The sequence below is a fragment of the Platalea leucorodia genome, assembly GCF_965183815.1.
Source record: "Platalea leucorodia genome assembly, chromosome: 2".
Classification (NCBI taxonomy): Eukaryota; Metazoa; Chordata; class Aves; order Pelecaniformes; family Threskiornithidae; genus Platalea; species Platalea leucorodia.
The window spans coordinates 28,192,113-28,212,245 of NC_138824.1; the positions used below are offsets into that span (position 1 = coordinate 28,192,113).

A 20,133-nucleotide genomic window follows, 5' to 3' on the forward strand; every position below is an offset into this window, starting at 1 on the left:
CTCGCCCCCCGCGGGCGCCCATTGGCCACTCGGAGGCGCGGGGCGGGGCTTCGCAGCTGGCGGGGCTCTCCTCCGGCGCGGGGCGCGCTGCCCTCAGAGCGCAGCGTGTGCGTGGGGCGAGCGGGTGCGGGCGGGCCGCGCGGGCGGCAGGAGCGGGGCCGCGACTCGGCCCCTGCGGAGCGCAGACGCCGCTGCCGGGGGCTCCCGGCGCTTCGCTCCGCCGTCAAGGACGATGCAGGCTCTCCCCGCCGCGCCGCGGCGGCTGCTGGCCGGCTTGCTGCTGCTGGCCGGCTGCCTCTGGGTGGGGGCGCCGGAGCCGCCGCCAGGCAGCGCCGCGGTCTCCTCGCCGTGGGCGCCGGAGGCGGCCCCCGTCGTGGTGGCCAACCGCGGGCTGCGGGTGCCCCTGGGCCGCTCCGCCTGGCTGGACCCTGCGCGGGACCTGGTGCTGCAGGTGCAGCCGGGGGACCGGTGCCACCTCACCGTGCTGGACGAGGACCCGCTGTGGCAGCGGCCGGGCCGCCTGAGCCCCAGGCGCTTCCCCTGCGACTTCGGGGCCGGCGAGGTGCAGTACTCCCACCTGGGCGGCCGCAGCCCGGCGCGGGACCGCGTCCGCCTGCAGCTGCGCTACGACTCGCCGAGCCGCGCCCTGGTGCTGCCCCTGGTGCTGGAGGTGGAGGTGCTCTTCACCCAGCTGGAGATCGTCACCCGCAACCTGCCCCTCACCGTCGAGCGCCTGCGGGGCACCAGCAACCCGCTGGATGCCCGCAGCCTGGAGTTCGCCTTCGAGCCCGGCCGGCAGCGCTGCCGGGTGGGCCTGCTGCCGCCGCTGGCCGGGCTGCCCCGCTACGGAGAGATCCTCAACTACCCCCCGGCGGCGGCGGCAGCGCCGGCGGCCGCGGGTGGGGAGGCGGCGGGGGGCGGCCCGGTGCCCGCCTCCATGTGGGACTGCGAGGAGTTCCTGCGCCTGGGGCTGCGCTACCGGCACACGGCAGCCGGCGGCTCCCCCAACCGTGACCTGGTGCCGCTGGTGGCAGAGCTGCGGGAGGCAGCGGGCAGCGGAGCGCTGCTGAAGCGCGAGTACTTCCAGGTGCTGGTGCGGATCCGGGCCGGGACTGAGAACGTAGCCCCCAAACCCAGCTTCTTGGCCATGCTCATGATGGAGGTGGACCAGTTTGTCCTCACTGCCCTCACGCCCGACATGCTTGCAGCTGAGGATGCCGAGTCACCGCCAGACCTGCTGCTCTTCAACATCACCTCGCCCTTTGGCCCTGGCCAGGGGCACATGGTCAGCACAGACGACCGGAGCTTGCCTGTCTCCTCCTTCAGCCAGCGGGACGTGAGGGAGCTGCGCATCGCCTACCAGCCACCCATGGAGGACTCGGATCGGGAGCGGCTCTTTGAGCTTGAGCTGGAGGTGTTGGACCCAGAGGGTGCTGCCTCAGAGCCCTTCGCCTTTGTCATTGTGGTGAAGCCCATGAACACCCTGGCACCTGTGGTCACCCGCAACACTGGCCTCGTCCTTTATGAGGGGCAGTCACGGCCTCTCTCAGGCCCCGGTCCCAGCCCCAACCTGGTGATAAGTGACGAGGATGACCTTGAGCAGGTGCGGGTGAGTGTGGTGGCAGGGCTGAGGCATGGCCACCTCACTCTGCTGGAGGACACCCCAGCACTTGCTGCCCCTCGTAAACACTTCACGGTGGCTGAGCTGGCAGCAGGTCGGGTCATATACCAGCATGACGGCAGCGAGTCTCCACTCAGTGACAACCTGGTGCTGCGGCTGGAAGATGGTGGCTCTCGCCACCGTGTTGAGTTCCTTTTCCCCATTACCTTGGTGCCCACTGATGACCAGCCACCCCTACTCAATGCTAACACGGGGCTGGCCATGGCTGAGGGTGAAACAGTGCCCATCACCACCCGTGCTCTTAGCGCTACTGACATTGACTCGCAGGATGCCATCCTGCTCTTCACGGTGGAGTCTGGCCCCACTGCTGGGCAGCTGTTCCTCCGTCAAGCACAGCCACCTCCTGGCTGGGAAGAGGAGGAAGAAGATGAGGGCTTTTCTTGGAGGAGGGTGCCAGGTTTAGCAGGGAGCTCCATAATCTATGAAAAGCCAGTGAGAGAGTGGCTGCAGCAGGACATTGTGGAAGGGCGTCTCTATTACCACCACTTTGGGCCTCACAGCCCTGGCCCTGGGGTTGTGTTGGACCAGTTCGTCTTTAGAGTCCAGGATGACAATGACCCACCCAACCGCTCTGGACCACAGACTTTTGTGATCCGGGTACATCCCGTAGACAGATTAGCCCCAGAACTGCACAGTAGCAGCAGCCTGCACTTAACAGTTGCAGAACAGCAGGTGACCCCACTGCGGAGGAAGCATTTGTGTTACACAGATCAGGATTCGGGGGACCGTGAACTCCACTACACAATAACCCAGCCCCCCACTGACACTGACACTAACCACGCCCCAGATGTATATGGAGCCCGCCTTGGATCCCTCGTGCTGACTGAAGATCACTCTGTGGAAGTTACCCACTTCACCCAAGCCCAGATCAATCATCACAAGATATCGTACCGTCCCCCACAGGAAGAACTGGGGGTGGCTCCTCATTTGATTCAGTTTCAGTATCAAGTGCAAGATGCAGCTGGCAATGCAGCCGAAGGGACTTTCACTATCTACCTGCAGCCTGTGGATAACCAGCCTCCTGAAATCACTAATACTGGCTTCACTTTGCCTGAGGGAGGCAGCCATGTTCTTAGTCCAACTGAACTGGATGCTAGTGACACGGACACTGAACTTGCCCGTCTCAAATTTATCCTGACCCAGGCTCCTCGGTATGGCCAGTTGCAGCTTTCTGGGTACAGTTTGGTTCCGGGAGGTGTCTTTGGCCTGGAGGATATCAGACAAGGGAGGGTGGTGTATGTGCACAGTGGAGCTGAGACCAATAGTGATACCTGCAGGCTTGATGTGAGTGATGGGGTTCATTTTGTGCCCATCACACTGAAAATGAACGTGCACCCAGTTGATGATGAGGTTCCTACGCTACGGTTGCCCCCAGGCACTCTTGGTTCCTACCTGGATGTGCTGGAGAATGGTGCTGCTGAAATCACTGCTAATGTCATTCAGGGCACAGATGAGGATACAGATGACTTAATGTTGACCTTCATTGTAGAGGATCCTCCTCAGCATGGGAACATCCTTGTCCAAGGGGTACCTGCAGAGAGATTTTCCCAGAGAGATCTGCTGGATGGTGCTGTGGTATATGCTCACACTGGTGGTGAAATAGGCCTTCTGCCCAAAGAAGATACCTTCAACCTTACCTTGTCTGACCTGTCTGAGGAGTGGAGCGTCAGGGGCAATGTTGTTCAAGGAGTTTCAGTCTTGGTGACCATTCTTCCTGTTGACAGTCAAGCCCCAGCGATTTTTGTGGGGGAGCAGTTCATGGTAACGGAAGGTGACAAACGAGTCATTACTCCTGCTCACCTCAGGGCTGAAGATGTGGATACCCCTAATGATGATATACTCTGCACCATTGTTGCTCAGCCAACATCTGGGTATGTAGAGAACATCTCTCCAGCCCCAGGATCTGAAAAATCCAGAGCAGGTATAGCTATAAGTGCTTTTATCTTGAAAGACCTCCGTCAAGGGCATATTTTTTATGTCCAAAGTATACATAAGGGTGTAGAGCCTGTTGAAGACAGATTTGCTTTCCGCTGTTCTGATGGCATTAACTTTTCCCAAAGGCACTTTTTCCCCATTGTCATTATGCCGATCAACGATGAAGAGCCTGAAATATTTATGCGCGAGTTTGTTGTGATGGAAGGCATGAGCCTGGTTATTGATACCCCTATCCTCAATGCAGTTGATGCAGACATCCCTGCTGATGAGTTAATGTTCACAATCATCAGGCTTCCCAGGCATGGCCACATTGTGAACCAGCTGGTCAACGGAACTGTCCTAGTGGAGAGCTTCACCTTGGATCAGATAACAGAGAGCTCCAACATACTCTACGAGCATGATGACTCTGAGACAAAGGAGGACAGTTTTGAGGTGAAACTCACAGATGGTAAACATACTGTTAGGAAAACAGTGCTCATCATGGTTATTCCTGTAGATGATGAGACACCCAGAATGGCCATCAATGATGGTTTGGAGATTGAAATAGGGGAAACTAGAACTATTCATAACAGAATATTGAAGGCTACTGACCTGGATTCTGAAGACAAAACCTTGACATACATTATAAGATACGGGCCAGGACAAGGCCTCTTGCAGAGAATAAAGCCTTCAGGTGGGGTTGAGAATATCACCCTGGGGATGAACTTCACCCAAGATGAAGTGGACAGAAACTTAATTCGTTATATGCATTTTGGCCAAGAAGGAGTTCGTGATCTTATCAAGTTCGATGTGACAGATGGAATAAATCCTCTCATTGACCGCTACTTTTATGTGACAATAGGTAGCATTGATATTGTCTTCCCAGATGTAATCAGCAAAGGAGTTTCTTTGAAGGAAGGAGGGAAGGTAACCCTTACTACTGATTTGCTTAGCACAAGTGACCTGAATAGTCCCGATGAGAACTTAGTTTTCACTATTACCAGAGCACCTGTTCGTGGTCATCTTGAATGCACAGATCAGCCTGGGGTACCCATCTCCACTTTTACTCAACTCCTATTAGCAGGCAATAAAGTCTATTACATTCACACTTCAGAAGATGAGGTGAAAATGGACAGCTTTGAGTTTGAGGTGACTGATGGCTATAACCCTGTATTTCGTACTTTCAGAATTTCTATCAGTGATGTGGACAATAAAAAACCTGTCGTCACAATCCATAACCTGGTGGTGAGTGAAAATGAGTACAAACTGATAACCCCATTTGAACTGACTGCAGAAGACAGAGATACACCCGATGCATTACTAAAATTTATCATCACTCAAATACCAGTTCATGGTCAGATCATGTTCAATAACTCCAAACCAGTCACCACCTTCACTAAACAAGATCTAAATGAAAATCTAATCAGCTACAAACACGATGGCACAGAATCAACTGAGGATAGCTTCTCTTTCACTGTTACGGACGGCACTCATACCGATTTCTATGTCTTCCCCAACACTGTCTTTGAAACGAGGAAACCTCAGACTATGAAGATTCGAATAATGGCTGTGGACAACAGTGTACCTCAAATTGTAATAAACAAGGGTGCCCAGACTCTCCGTATTCTGGCCACAGGTCACATCGGGTTTCTGATTACCAACAAGGTGCTCAAAGTGGAAGACAGGGACAGTTTACATGTTACTCTCAAGATCAGAATCACAGAGGGTCCACGCCATGGCTTCCTGATCCACCTGGGGAAAGGCAACCATAGCATCAGCCAGTTCACTCAAGGTATTACAATACTCCAGGCTTTCTTTAGATCACTGGAAACATTCTTTTTCATTCTAAACTCTATAATAATTGATAGGATAAACGTTCCAACATTGAGCTTATTTACAATGGCTTTATTAGGTTTTAGTTCTGTTTATTATTTACTGCATCTGTGACAGCTTTAAACAGGAAAGGGGGTCCACTGGATAAACAGTGAATAAAGGAGTGTCTTTGCTGTGAAGAGCTTACAGTCCAAATAACTGTGATTTGGACTTTCTATCAGTGATAGCAATTAGGATAACAGAATTCAGCTGCATGTGGTTCTGGACCTTTAGAAGATGAGTGCCTTCTTTAAACAGTTTTATTTAGAAAATGCTGTGGGAGTGGCCAAGCTATTATTAACTAATGGTCATACCATGGCTAGGGTATCAGTTGCTATACAGTCTGAGCGCACTTAACTGTAAAAGCAAAATCATTTCCCAACCACGGGGAAATAATATATTATGAGTGCATTTGTTGTGTTAATTACACAAATCTTAACCACAAAGTTTTTGTGGTAAATTAAAAGGTAATGTAAATGTTTTAAAATTATGTCAGTGGTACTTACTTTGTACATGGAACTAAAATACTAGGTGGTATAAATAGGATGAAAACCACACGTGCGTGTGTTCTGAAATAAAGCCTCAACACAAGGCTATGAAGTAACTTTAATTGAAAGGGGAGCATTAGCTATTCTCCAGAGAATTTTCCATGTTACTTTGCAATGAGTTGATAGCTGGTTAATTAAAAATGAAATGAAGTTTCTTGGAGCCTCCTGCAGCTGTGGAATGAGCAGATAGCACAACTTCATGGAGACTCAAAATTAAAGGGGCCCAGACAGGCTGGGCTGTGTAGGTGGTAGGGCTAGAGATGAACGCTTGTAGCTGGCTGTATTTCATTTCACAGAGCCAATACTGGTATGTATCCCGTATTACAGTCTTGTTACAGTCCATTTTTTCAAGGAGGGGGGGCACTCAGGATAAGTACATATCCCATTCTCTTTTGTGCCATGTGGCCAGGCATACATTTGTCAGATGACCAAAATGCAGTTGTTACTTGGCTTTCAATTGGCAGTCCGACCACGTGGCATGCTCACTGGTCTTCACACAGGCTTTCTTAATATCCTGGGGCTGCCTGAGCTGGGTGAGAAGCATGCAACCCTTAGGAAAAAAATGGTTTTAAAGCTAGTGAGGATCCCCAGAAAGTGATATGACTTCATAGTTTCCCTGACAGTACTGACAGAAGCAGACCCATTTGCGTTGAGTTGAAGAGTGTTTTTAAGAAATACACATTTCTTCAATAATTTTGTCCATTGGCCTCTATGAACAAATACCTCCTGAACATGTGTGTTATTTCTGTGGTATCTCTCTTCTCAACTTCCTAAATGCTTTTTATAATGGTTTGTATTTTAAGAAGTAAACACATAAAAGTGTCTTACGAATGCAGGGCCAAGAACTTGAGGGAGAAGAAGTGTCTGGAAAGGCTGCATGAAAGGCAGAAAGCATCAGACTCACACAGGGATAATACATCTGCTGAGGACAGGAAAAGAGAACTTGCCGGAAGTCATAGAATAACCTGGGAGTGACAGTCATGGATGAAAGGGCACTGTCTTTTCCTTTCCTTTTTCCTCAGATGCCCCCTTGTCTGTAGCTGCTTTGGGTATGGGAGAGGTTGTGAGTGGCAGGGAGACAAAAATTCTTGGCTGAACCTAGAAGGCTACAGTTTTGGGAAGTAATGTGAGACACAGAGGTCTTACGTAGATCAAGCTGCATACTCAAAACTCTGTGTAGTTCACTGTTGTCCCTCACCTTGTGGCCCCCTACCATTAATGTGCAAAATACTGTCAAACCTAGAGTAGTGAATTTAGGCATATTTCATGCTTATGCTATACCAAGACAAATAATTATCTAATGTTCAGGGCGGGAGTAAACAAGACCCTCTTCTGTCGTATTCTCAATGATCCTCATGTAAGTGCAGATTTTGTAACCGGACATGAGTAATAGTTTTGACTTTGGGATGCTCCTGTATTGATCATTGGACCTGCTGTTATACACTTTCTTTGTATGTTTTGATCTCCCCCCTTTTTAGGGGTCCTATCCTGCCATGTGGGGCAACATCTTAGAGAATGATGAATAGTGCCAGTTTCATTAACATGTGTGGGTCCTAATGGGGCTTGTAAACCATCGTTACAGTCTTCCAATTTATTTTGGACTCTGGAGGTAATTTGATCCAACCTCTGCTCAAAACTGGCCCAACTTTGAAGTCAGATGAGGCTGTTCAGGGTCACATGCAGATGAGTTTTTAAAGCTGCTCAATAGTTTGTGAAGTCCATCCTAATACTCTACCACCTGACGCTCCCATTCCTTGGATTTGGGTCTGTGGTTGTATGAACAGGCAGCCTGACCGCTTTGAGTGAGGTAACAGTGATGAAACAAGATTCTTTGTGTGCAAGCAGCTGGAGCAGTCTGGTTTTTCAGATTGCCCGTAACCAAAAGAGAGGGCAGAGCGATTGTTTAGCAAACAGCTTTCTGCCTTATGCTTCAGATTGCTTTTCAATATCTGCCCACAAAACTTGATGAAGTGCTAGAAAGGGAATTAGCCCAGCTTGCAAGGTGAGCAAAAGCCTCCAGTCAAAACAGACTATAGAGTGCAGAATATAGTATGCCCAGGAGATTTGTTGTGTATTTTGTTCAAGAACAATCCATGTGGGGTTTTCTAATTAGTATACATCAAATACTCCTGCCACAAGTATGGTAGGTAATCTTTTGCTCGTGAGGCTCATAGAGTTAATTGGGATTGCTCAAAGGGGGTATTAGAGTGTGGAAGAATTAACTTCTTGATAAAAGGTCCCCAAATTCTGCAAATAGTTGGTGCTTTTTAGTCTTTTCTATTGAATTGTTAAAATAATCTGAATGAGAGAGAGAGAAGCAAGTGACAGTAACAAAATAAGATTCTTAAAACACATTAAGCAGTTCCTTCAGTTTATTCAAGTACTATCTGTTACTTCATGTTACACCTGAAAGCAGCACTTTTAATTCATTATTATTTCTTTGTGCTTTATATTTACAATTTGGTGATAGTAAATATGGAGAATGCTTAAAGAACACTTGCCACATGGTAATTTCTAGTCTAGTGCTGTCCTAGGACAAAAATATATACAAAGAATATTGTGTATGCATAATCGTACTGCACTCATCTCCAAGTCAGGGCTGGAATTTGTTCATAGCATGGGTAAGTTTGTGAGTAAGGGCCAGGTCACATCCCACAGCTCTGCAGGTGTGCTGAGGAGCCAGGAGGAAGGGGAAGCAATAGTGGAGAGTAAGGATCTGCCTTGGCAATAATGTAGCTCGGTTGATGTCTCAGCACTCCATGTAGCCTGCTGAGGCCAAAGATATCTACCTGGCTACTCCAGCCAAATATGCAGCTCTTTGCAAGCAATGATTTTATTCAGCATTCACCCCGATAATGCTTTTTATCTTCTTTTTTAGGCAAGTGTTTTCGGAGAGATGAGTGAATTATGTTGTGAAGTGCATTTGTTTCTTAAGGAATATATATTAATATATGTAACCTTTAATAACCACATCAGTTCTGCAGAATTTTAAGTGGGAAATCAGTGCTCTGATCTAGTGGAGATAATTATATTTTTTTATAGAAAATTATGTTGAATGGATTTCAAAATTATGTTGGAGAATTCCAATATCACATTAATATTTATCAGGCACTGTAGTTATACAGTAATGAATTGTGCTTACAGCTAGGCAAGTTTTAATATAACTAGCATAACCTGATCAACAGTGGAAGGAAAGCATAGAATTGTTCAAGTGACTCTGAACATGTTCTTAGTGAACAGAAAACAGATCATTCCTTTGCAGTTCTTTTGACGAAATGAAGATGTTTGGATGACAAGTGGCTTTTTTTCATGAGGTGGTCCTGTCCTGCAACCACTGGCTCAAGTGCTTATCTTTATATATGTTGAAACCATGGATTTTGATAAGGCTACCCACATGGGCAGAGCTGAGTACTTGTGTGTTTGCAGGATGAAAGATTTATTTGCTCCACTGGCATGAAGGGGTATTTGTTTGCATCCTCTTTACAGCCCCATGAATTTTTGATCTTTAACTTTCAAACATTTATGGAAGAGATTCTTCACTGACATATATTTACTGATAATGTTCTTAAGTTGTTTGCCCTAGAAGACGTCTGGCTACTTTTGAAACTGAGGATTTTGAGGAGCTCTAAGAAAAGTGCTTTTGGCTTCTTTTTACTAATACATATGGCCTAATATGAGAGGAGAACTTGGGGGGTACTTGAGCTCCACTTTAATGCTATTAATTTCTAACACTTTTTCTTAAAAAAAGTATGACATGGATTTTTACCAATAGCAGTCTTTCAAGGAACGTGACAAAAATTAGTTTTTATGTATTACATGTTTCTCATCACTGCTCAAGGAAACCAGCAAACACAATATTAATAAATATTTGTTTACCTTTTACATACTTTCTTTATTGCAATTGATGATTGAAAATTGTGCATTGAACTTTTTCTTACTGAAGTCTTGTCTGTCTACTTTAATTGCATCTGTTTTTGGTTCTTAAAACAGTCAATCACTGTAAGTGTTTGAACACCATTATTTAAGACAGTTCCTATAGATTATATACCTTATCCTTTGAAAACACGCTGATAGGAAGGATCATCTGATGGAGAGGGCATTTTTGTGGAGGACTAAAGAGATTGAGATCTCTCTAATGCAGAATGTGTAGAGATATCCTGTCCTAGAGGTAGACCACATGCCAGAAGTAATATAGTTCTAGAGGTGGGTTGAGGGGGTTGTGTGGACTAATTTGTCTTGCTTCTTGAATGGAGGGTAAAACTTAACATAGAAAATACCTTGGGTTTTTCTCCCGTTTCAGACACAGATTTTCTGTGACGTCTACAGTACTTCTCAGGACGAAGAACGACAGAATCAATATCTCAGTGGAGATACACCTCTGTTTAAGAAAATGCACCACTAAAAATATGAAATATTTGAATGTTGAGCCTATGTTTTTACATTTCCTTTTAGTTCTTTTTGTAAATAAATCTTAAAAGAAAGAAGGCACTGGGGAGGGGGGAGTAAAGGGAGGGAGAATGAATGGTATCTGTAAAACTTCAGTGCTGTTAATACTGAAATTCCTGACCTCTGCTGGAGAACCTTGACCTCTCTCTGTTGAAGCTGAACTATTTAATACATGTCAAGTTTTTCTATAAAAAGTTTCCTACCTTAGTATTTAAAATAAAATCTGTTTTTCCTGACTCTTTCCAGCTGATATTGACGATATGAAGATATGCTATGTTTTACGAGGGGGTGACAATGCCACCAGTGACATTTTTCATTTCATGGTTGAAGATGGTGGTGAGTACTCATAAAATCTGTGCTTTTTCTGTTCTTGAAAGAGAAAGAGTTTAAGTATACTTTGGGAGTTTAAGAACATTGAATTTAATTGAGGGAAGTCCATGTTACCTCCTGGAATATGATATTTGTTATGACTTTCCCATATTATGGACTATTTCTGGTGATTACAAAGAGAGGTGTTGATAAAATGGTAATTGCATGTCATGAAAAAACACTCAACCTACTTTAGCAAGAAAGTGAAATTCTCTAAGTCTACTCAGATACCCAGGCTTTCTGTAGGTTTACCTTTGTATTCCCTGTCCAGGCTCTTTACACATAAATTCTCATAAGCCTTTTATCTTGAGAAACTTTCTAAATTTTGATTTACATTTATGGTTGCCTACCTCTTTAAAGGTTCCAGCTATAAGAGTGTTCACATGGACACATTGTCTCTGATGTACATGTTGCATAGAGTTCAAGTTCTGATTCTACGTACTTAACAGAATCCTCAATGGCTTGTCGAAGATCTTTGTCAGGTGACTGGTGAATTCTCCTGACTAATATTATTTTATAGGATTGTGGAGGATGCAAAAGGAAGGAATAAATTAAATTGAGAATACTGGCATATACTCATTCAGCAAAAAAAAGTAGGGTTTTTTTTGTTTTTAAAGAACAAAGAACAGTTTAAAGTGTAAACAAAGCACATTAACAGGCCTTTTTTTTCCATCCAAAGTCTGTACTTAATATAGATATTCCTGAATGTAGATACTGCTGTGTGTAGTAACAGCTGGCTAGATTATGTTACTTTAATATCTGTTTTAACATGTGATATATAGCTCTATGAGTAATTGACAATGAATTTTATTAGTTGATTTAATAATATACTTCTTAGAAAAAATGCTTCAAGTTAGCTTATGTTCAGCTCGTGTACTCAGCTTGTGTTACTTCTTCACAAGAAGCACAGCCAATTAATGGTATTAAGATCAGTGAACAGGGATTTGTCCTGTCTGTCACAGACTGAACAGTTTTGTCACCGTCTACCATTACTGGGAGTGGGATATTAAAGCACTTTCTCCTGTTCATTGTGCTGGACAAGCATAGAAGAGACGGTGCCTCTAGAGACTTCTGAAAATGTCTTTGCAAATCTTTGCTACATCAGAGAACAAGTAGTGAGACAAGAGTTTGTAACACTTGACTTATTTTCCTTAAATGTTTTCTTTTAACTGAGATATAGGTTAGAGAAATTTAAAGCTAAGTAAAGATAATGGAGCACGGAGTATTGTATTTTCTTAGTGATACCATCATTTTCTTATGGCAGGTGTCACCAGATGGTGACGTTGTTCATGATTTTCAAGTTGTTCTTCTAGTAGGTGAACAAATACTCAGTCTTGAGATGTTTCAAGGTTTCATGTGATGGGAGTAATTAAAGCTGAAGAAAGTTTGCTCTCAGTGAACTGATTAACATGCGTTCTTAAAACAGAGTTTCTCCTTGAGAACCCAACGTTTGTGAGACTTCTTTCCATGCTATTTGAACACTTTCCAGTGGTGAATGTGTAGTTAAAGCAAATTGCACTTAATATATTCCGACTCTATACCAAGAATTTTTCTTTCATTGGAAAGCTTACCTGCCACATCTGCTTCTACTTGGCAGAGTTGTAACAGCCTGCCAATTGTAACGGCATGCTATTTTTCATAATACAAAGAATCATTATGATAACAAGGTAATTGCTGATTTTTTAGAGCCTTTGGAAATGTGACAACGTTATCATCTTGCAGACTGCTTAGCTAGATGGTAAGGTGGTCTTTGCTTTCCTGAGGCTATTTGTTGACACAGTGAAAAGTGAGCTGTGTTGCATTTGAGAACGTCTGATTTTCTGCTTGACTGAAGATGGTAAAGCTGCATTTAGAAGGGATGAAGTTGTGATCAAAACATTAATATTTGTCTGTCTGAAATAACTCAAATTTATCAGAAGCGTCTTTAGAATCTGTAACGGGGTGAAAATCCAGCAATTTAATCTACGTATATTTCCGCCCTCTTCAGAAAGACATCAAAGCCAGTGTTTTGCAGCTCAGGTATATTTTGGCAAAATTTCAGTGGTACCAAGACTATTGTTTTAGTGTTTTTGATTTTAAGCCAGATCATTCTAGGAGACTAAATACAAGATCTGGGTGAAAGATGCAGCACAGACTACCAACATCCGTAGTAGAACGGCACACTTCAGACTTCTGTCTCCTGTATCAGGAATTTTACAGTAGTAGCAAGTTTGTGATGGCTAGCACACAGTGCCTAATGCTGTAAATGAAGTGGGACTTCACTTAAGCTGAATTGTGCCATAGTCCATAAGTGGTCCCATTGAAATCAGGAGAGGTTTCAAAATTTGTTTCAATTAATAAGTATTTGTTCATATTATTCAGCTAATGTTATTTCGAATCAGTAAAAAAAAAAAAAAATAAGGCACATTTCCAACCCCAGCATTTTGTATCTTCCAGTTCTCTTATGCCTCAGTGAGGGGAACCTACACCACCAGTCCCTGCTCTCTTCAAATAACATAAATTAGAAAGTTGATTTTGCCCCATACATCTAGCGTTGTCTGTAAAATACTCTTCTATGTGTCTTGGAATGGTCTATGAACTGGAAATAGGAGAAGAAGAGCATGAGTTTCTCTAGCTCCATCTTTTCATGGTTGATCTGCCCCACTCATTATACCATGACTTAAGAGAACAAATGCAGAAGATCATTTGTTGGTCTCTTAAATGGTGATAGTCTGATTGGGGCCCAAGTCTGTTATCTCAGGCAATTGCATGGTGGCCAAGTACAAGGAGTCATTAAACTGCTCCAGTGTGAATTTTGTTGTGGATCTGGAATTTTGTTTATCCTTTTACATGTGGCTAGCATTTGCGGTAAGCAAGTTAGGGCAATGGCAGACTAGGTGGGTAAGTGAGGGGAAAAGAGCCAACTCAGCACTCTGCCAGCTCTTGGCCCCTTGCCTGCTCAGTTTCTCACAGCAGGAGTGAGTGCCATGCTGCGTACCAAAACGTGACCTAGGGCCTGAAAACATGAAATATGGTACTGGGACACACTTGTTTTCTTACTGGCCAAGAGAGGAACCTGAAGCTTACAGAAATGGAGAATAGCTCAGGGATTATGGCTGTCTCAAGAGAACTTTCTGAGTATAACTAACAAGAACAGAAATGGGCTCAATATGAAGAGAAAGGAAGGCCATTTAAGAATAAAAGGAAAGAAAGCCTTTAGGACTGTAATTCACAAGCGAGAGCATAAGCCTGCTGTATTCAAACCTAAATGAGAGGTTTCACCAGAAAGAACTGGTTGAGGTTTGAAGCTCTGAAAGAGTCTTACTGTCAGCATCAATTACCCACTTATATATGGCTGTAGTGCTTTTCTGGCTTTAAATAGCATGTTTCATATTAAAAAGTGAAATAAATTGAATACAATTCAGCTATTTATCAGCACTAATATTTTTAAAGGCAGAAGAGATTTTAATTCTTCATGCTTAGGGGTTTAGCCTCAAGATGATCTGCTATAAAGTGGGCGAGCCCTTGCATTTCTGTTATACTTAGAACAAGACACTGTAGGATATTGGATGCTGCTGAGTTAGCTGTGTGACATTTTGAAAGAAACTACTGTAGTTCATATTAACAATTTGCTTTATGTTTTGTTTTGAATTTTGATCTTAAAAGGATCATGTGGAGACCTGTTGATACTGAAAAAATGTTATGAGTCCATTTTAACAAAACCTTGAAAAAAGTAGGGAATTTTGTTTTTCACAAAGGTTGCAAAATAGTCTCAGTTGAATCTCTTTCCTCAGAAGTGGCTTCCACATTTCATTAACAAGGTGGAGAAAAAACTCTTCTTAGCAAGTGCAAGCATGTGACAGTGGTGAATCCTGATGTTTATATTATTAGCTTCTTAATTCAATGATTAGCAAAGGCACCAATACTACAAGAAGGCAGGGAAAACAGGATTTTTTTTTTCCTGTGGTGAGGTGAAAAAAATGGAAATCCAGATTGATAGCTGAACTCCTGGATGTATTTGTGGTATGTAAATTTGCACACTATTGAGAGACTCACTAGATTGAAGAAAGATATCCAGCTGAAAACACTTGAGCCTTTTAATTAGTGAAAAATAGACTCACAGAGTAACTTAAATCTAATGGACTTGGTGAGAAACCACAGTGTCTGCAGCAACTTCATATTACTGAAAGCTCGGGGAAACTGGATATGTATGGCACTGCCAGATATATGCATAGAGTTGGTGCTTCAGCTATGCAAAATGGCACTAATCCGCATGGAATGAAAGTTGACACAGAAATTAGCTCCAGTGTGTTGAGCTCTTGTGCCTGTTTCAGAAAACTGCACACTACAATTTCACACTACATCCCTTGTGAGTTGTCTGAGGCATTTTTACTCCTTACATGAGAAACTAACACTGAAAATGCACAGTTAAAACTGAAGTCCATCGTTTACCTCCAATTTATGCCCTTATCTGTTTCTTTAATGTCACTGCAGTAAGTCATAATAATGGAAAAAGAATATGGATCTAAATGCCCACCTACCCAATCTGTAGAAGATATTTTCTCATTAAATGTGCAGTTTCAATGTGAAACTGATTGACCTGGTTTAAGGCAAATTTTTGGCCAGATTCTGCTGTTTGTGTATAATAAAACAAGCATACCCCAAAGCTGGCAGTAAACTCAAACCCCAGCTCAGACCTCATACCTCCAGAGGCAATATCAGTCAAATACACTCCTTTGCCCAGCAATGGATATTGGGACTGGGGTAGCAGTACTACAGCAGTGTGCTGAATGCCAGGTGAAGAGCAGAGCTTCTCTGTCAAGGACTATTGTTGTCTTCGGCTTTGCTTCACATAGGAAATATTCTTTATTCTCTTTAAGCATTGTGGATAACTCTGAAATGTTCAAGTTCAGACCATGTAAAGTAGCGAAGGAATATTCATCTCTTCTAAATAGTGATCTGCCCCCAAATATTTTAAAAATACGACCCTGTTCTTGAGCTGCTTGTTGCTTGGCTAGTTCTCTCATCACAGCAGTCTGCCTTGCTTGCTCCTCCTCCTACCCTGTCTTCTGAAGCTTGGGGAACCATCAACCAGGAGTGCAACATGCATGGAAGAAATTCATATTACATGCCTCAGTATTTTTTTGAGGAAAAAAATTAAATAATGCTAATTTGGGCCTGGGGCATTCTAAAAAAGAAAAAAAAAAAAAGATTGTGCAAGGGGGAAGCCCATTTCCTGTTCAGCCTTAATTTGAACCATAACCTGTCCTTCCCTTACCTAACTCCCCCTCTCTGCTCAGCGCTTAAGTGCAGTCCTCCAGACTGCTTCTTTAGGGCTGCTAAGTGGCATCTTGCAGTATAGTGCCTCAAGGGTAGAATTGTTTCAAAGGGGAAGTAATGACAGATTCTCATGGCTGGTTTAGGAATGTGAGGATCACTAGGGAAGGAAAGAAACAAGACTTTTTTTTTTTATAGGCTCTTTGGGCAGCTTTTCTGACTTAACGCCAAAGCATTGCAAAGCCAAGGCTCACAGAAACTGGTGATTTACATCATTAGCTAAATCTCATTTAAACTTTTCATTACAGATCCCTAAATGCCTTCAAACAGCACTGCATTTTCCTGTACTAACATTTGGTTAAATCCCCATTGAAGCAAGAATCTTTCAAAAACAATTCCCTGAAATTAGACTTTAAACCTAATTTCTGGGAAAATGTCATATACTTTTCCCGAATATGTTTATGCAAGAAATTATGTTAATTAAAGAAGCACTGTTCTGCTTAGAGAAAACTTGCATTAAGTTTGTGAAACATAATTATTTCATCTTTCATCCTTCATTTTACTAAATAAAAAATATATTTTTAGTAATTTCACCATTCTGGTAAGCTTTTTTGATTTGTGAGAGAATAATATTACACTTCTGAGTATAATTATTAAACTAAAACAGTTGTCAGTGCTGCTTTTCAAAGCCATAACACTGGTGTGTTTTCCTGGGTGAGCTATAATAATAGTGTAGGAATAGACATTTTGGACTCAATATCTGACAGTTCTTAAAGAAGCAGACCGGTAAAATATCATTGGGAATTACTTGCAGCATCCTTGCTTGACCTCACATGTGGCATTTGGGCACACTAGTCTTGGCAAGAAACATCAGCTACATTTATCTTTGGCATAAAAATGAGGGCATCACATGTTGGCGGTACGTTTGCCATCATTTGCCAAGTACTGTATTGGATTCTGGTCTGTTGCCAGGCTTGTTGCTGCTGTTTTGATATACTCTAGCTTGGTGCCCAAACAATTTTCCACGTGTCATACTTCTTACTGTAAGTATTACCAAGGGATTTAAATAGTAGTTTGACACTACAGTTTATAAAAAAACCCAACCCAAACAAAAAAAAACCCTCAAAATAAACCTTTCTGTAAATAAAAAATTAGTTCATGGGGGCGTTGTGGATATCGCTGCAAGGTCACAGCAAAATTAATATCTGTTAAAGTATACAGGAGTAGATATGTGTTTTGTGTAGAGATGATTATATGAGGCATATAGAAAGTCTAGCACAGGCCTTACTAATCTCAGTGGAAAGATTTTCATTGTCTTCTGTAGCAGTTCTATTGGTTTCTTTGTAGTGATGTTTTAGAGTCACTGCTGGAAATGATTGAATTTTCCATTTTGAACTTGAACATCACCTTATCCTCCAAATATATACATAGAAAAGAAGGTCTGTTTGATCCAGAAAAAATGAAATGCTTTTTGGAGAGGAAAAAAGGTAGTTGTTTGGTTCAGCAAGAGAATTTTTGTTTGGTTTTAATTATTTGGGTTCAAATGGTGGTTTTAGCCAAAAACAAAGCTTTCCTCTGCTCCCCATCCTGGATTATTCATCATTTTTAACAAAAGCAAAGCAGTGTAATTGAAGGGGTGGGTTTAGGTACTGTTCTGGATTAGGAAAGGAGAGGCAATTGTGTTTTGAATTGCCTTTTGTACAGAAGTTAGGGCACTTTGTCCAAACATGGAAGACTCAGATGCAATTCCTTCCTTTATTTCAGAGGCTTTGAACCCATGCTCCCCATAATGTGTCCTCACTTATATTCTGGCCAGTCTTTTATTCATTTTCTGTTTGCCTGCTGTGTATATGAATTCTTAAATACTTTTTTTGAACATAGCCTGGACTCTGATATTCCACTCTCCAACTAAGTACTGTTACCATGGAGCCAACAAATTCTCATTTCTTGTGTGTGCCTCTCTCCTCTTTTTTCCCCCCTATGTTTCTCCTTTTCTGCTAATACCTGCTGTGTTCCACAGAATAAAATGGCTTGAACAGACCAGTTAGGAGCAGTGCATTCCGCAATAACCATTAGGCTGGTGGTTTAGATCAGGGTTAAAGGTGGGGAGATTTTGGTTCCAGTTCTGTTTGAAGTCAGGGCCAATAGTCTTGTCTTCCATGTAGAATGAGCATCCCAGCTGCTGGGTTGGTTGGATAGACGGGAAATCTCTCCACACCATCACCTGGTGGCAGATATTTTTCTAGTTTTAAGCTGAGATCGCTTGCTGAATAATCACACTTTTAAAGAGCAATGTATTTGCAACAAAATTGACCAGCTCAGCTCTTGGAGCTGAATCCTGCTTACTTTACTGAGCTGAATAGTGCCATTGATTTCATTTGACCTGGTCCAGTGAGAGGCAAGGAAGATAATGCTCAAGATAGCACTATGAGTGCTTAGCAGGCTTTTTACTTAAAAATAATCCACAATTTAGCTTTTATATTCTTATGATACATAATAAGGCCCAGCTAGCAGCAAAAGAAGCATGACAATGAACAGTAAAATTAGGTCAAAATGCAAGAATTAAAGGGATTAAGGAGACACATTAGGCTTAAGTGGAAGAATTGAGAACTCTCAGGAGTAACACTGATTGCCAGTGACATGAGAACCTGCAGAAAGACACTAATTCCTAAAGTGAGATATAACAAGCCTGTGAAATGATATTGGTTGTTGGTTGCAAATATTTTTCATTCAGACAGACTAAAGAGGTCTAGAGAAGAAGGAAATGAGAGAAGGGACACTGGCTGCTGTCAAGGAACCCTGCTCACAGCAGCTCAGCTTGTTTGATTTCCCAGCCTGTTTTCACTGAGGCATTCTAAATAGCCTTCAGAAGGAGTTTAGCATTTTTCACTCCGCTTGCGGGTTAACAGTGTAGAGTCCCTAGAGTTCCCATAAATGTTCATTTGATCAGTAGATGAAATGTTTCTGGGAAGTTTCTTGATTTCTTTAAAAATTAGATTACTATTTATACAAGAAGGATAAACGCATCTGAAACAAACTGCAGATATGTGACAGTTTTCCATCGAGAAAAGTTAGTGAGTCTTAACGTATGGAAATACACTAAGAATCTAGTTAAATTAAAAATGGAGAAAAGGTATGAAGGCATACATTGTCATCAATTTTTTGCAATTTGTGCACCTTAATTTACAACTTTCTCGCTATTGTAAGAAACACTCTCCATAGCAGTATAACCATGTATCAGCAAACACAGGGTGGATTTTATTGCCTGTTCAGGATCTTAAATAAAAAGCTTATTTGTATTACATTATGAAATTAAATTACATTTGCCAAATTGTTGCTGTGGGCTGGTAGGCATTGGGAATGTGCCGAAACTGAAACTTTATAAAACCATCAAGTTAGGGGAATTAGAAGCCTATTTGAAGAAAAGGGATCCAATATGCGTATGTAGCCTTTCTAGTACCAAATAGTTATGATGAAGAGCAGCCATAGCAAAGAGTTTAGATGTATACTGGTTTAGCATCGCTTCAGCAGCACAGGGGAGCGTGTTCAAGGCAATGAATTTTCTTTGGAGTTTTCCTGTGGAAGTTAGAATTCTCTTACTCTTAAAAAGTGCAGTGTACTTGGAGCTATCTCTTCTGACCTAGTCCTGCCAAGCATAACACGTATAAGATTGTGTAGGCTGAAAAGTAAGTCTGCTGGTGAACAGTTATAAGAATTGGTATATTCATTTATTCTGTTTGTCTTGTTAAATCTTACAATATAAGGGCCATTCTTGCCTTATCAGTCTCTTGATGTACTTTCTGGGAAAAGGAAGACATTGGTTTTATTTCATAAGCCCAAAATGTGTTTGGATGATGTTCAAATTTTCCCTGAAGTTATATGACCTGTTCTTTATAATTGGCATTGAGGAATTTAAGAAGAGGAAGTTAAGAGCCAGGAATAATACAACCAGAGTGAAAATCCTGTTAGAGTAAATTAATGAATTAATTTGACCCGTGTTGATTTTTGTTTGGGTTTGGCCTAGATGAGAATTTCTTAAGTCAGTAT

At 42.6% G+C, this 20,133-nt stretch overlaps 1 protein-coding gene across 1 annotated transcript in view; it reads left to right on the forward strand.

The window, feature by feature from the left end:
• Window positions 1–232: 232 nt before the first annotated feature.
• FREM2 (FRAS1 related extracellular matrix 2) overlaps window positions 233–20,133 on the forward strand; it is a gene marked incomplete at both ends in the record, with an annotated part of 142,670 nt that continues 122,769 nt past the window's right edge. The window contains 2 exons of the mRNA XM_082337643.1: window positions 233–5,387; window positions 10,708–10,797. Of these exons, the coding sequence (XP_082193769.1) occupies window positions 233–5,387; window positions 10,708–10,797 (5,245 nt within the window). The remainder of the gene's footprint in view (window positions 5,388–10,707; window positions 10,798–20,133) is intronic.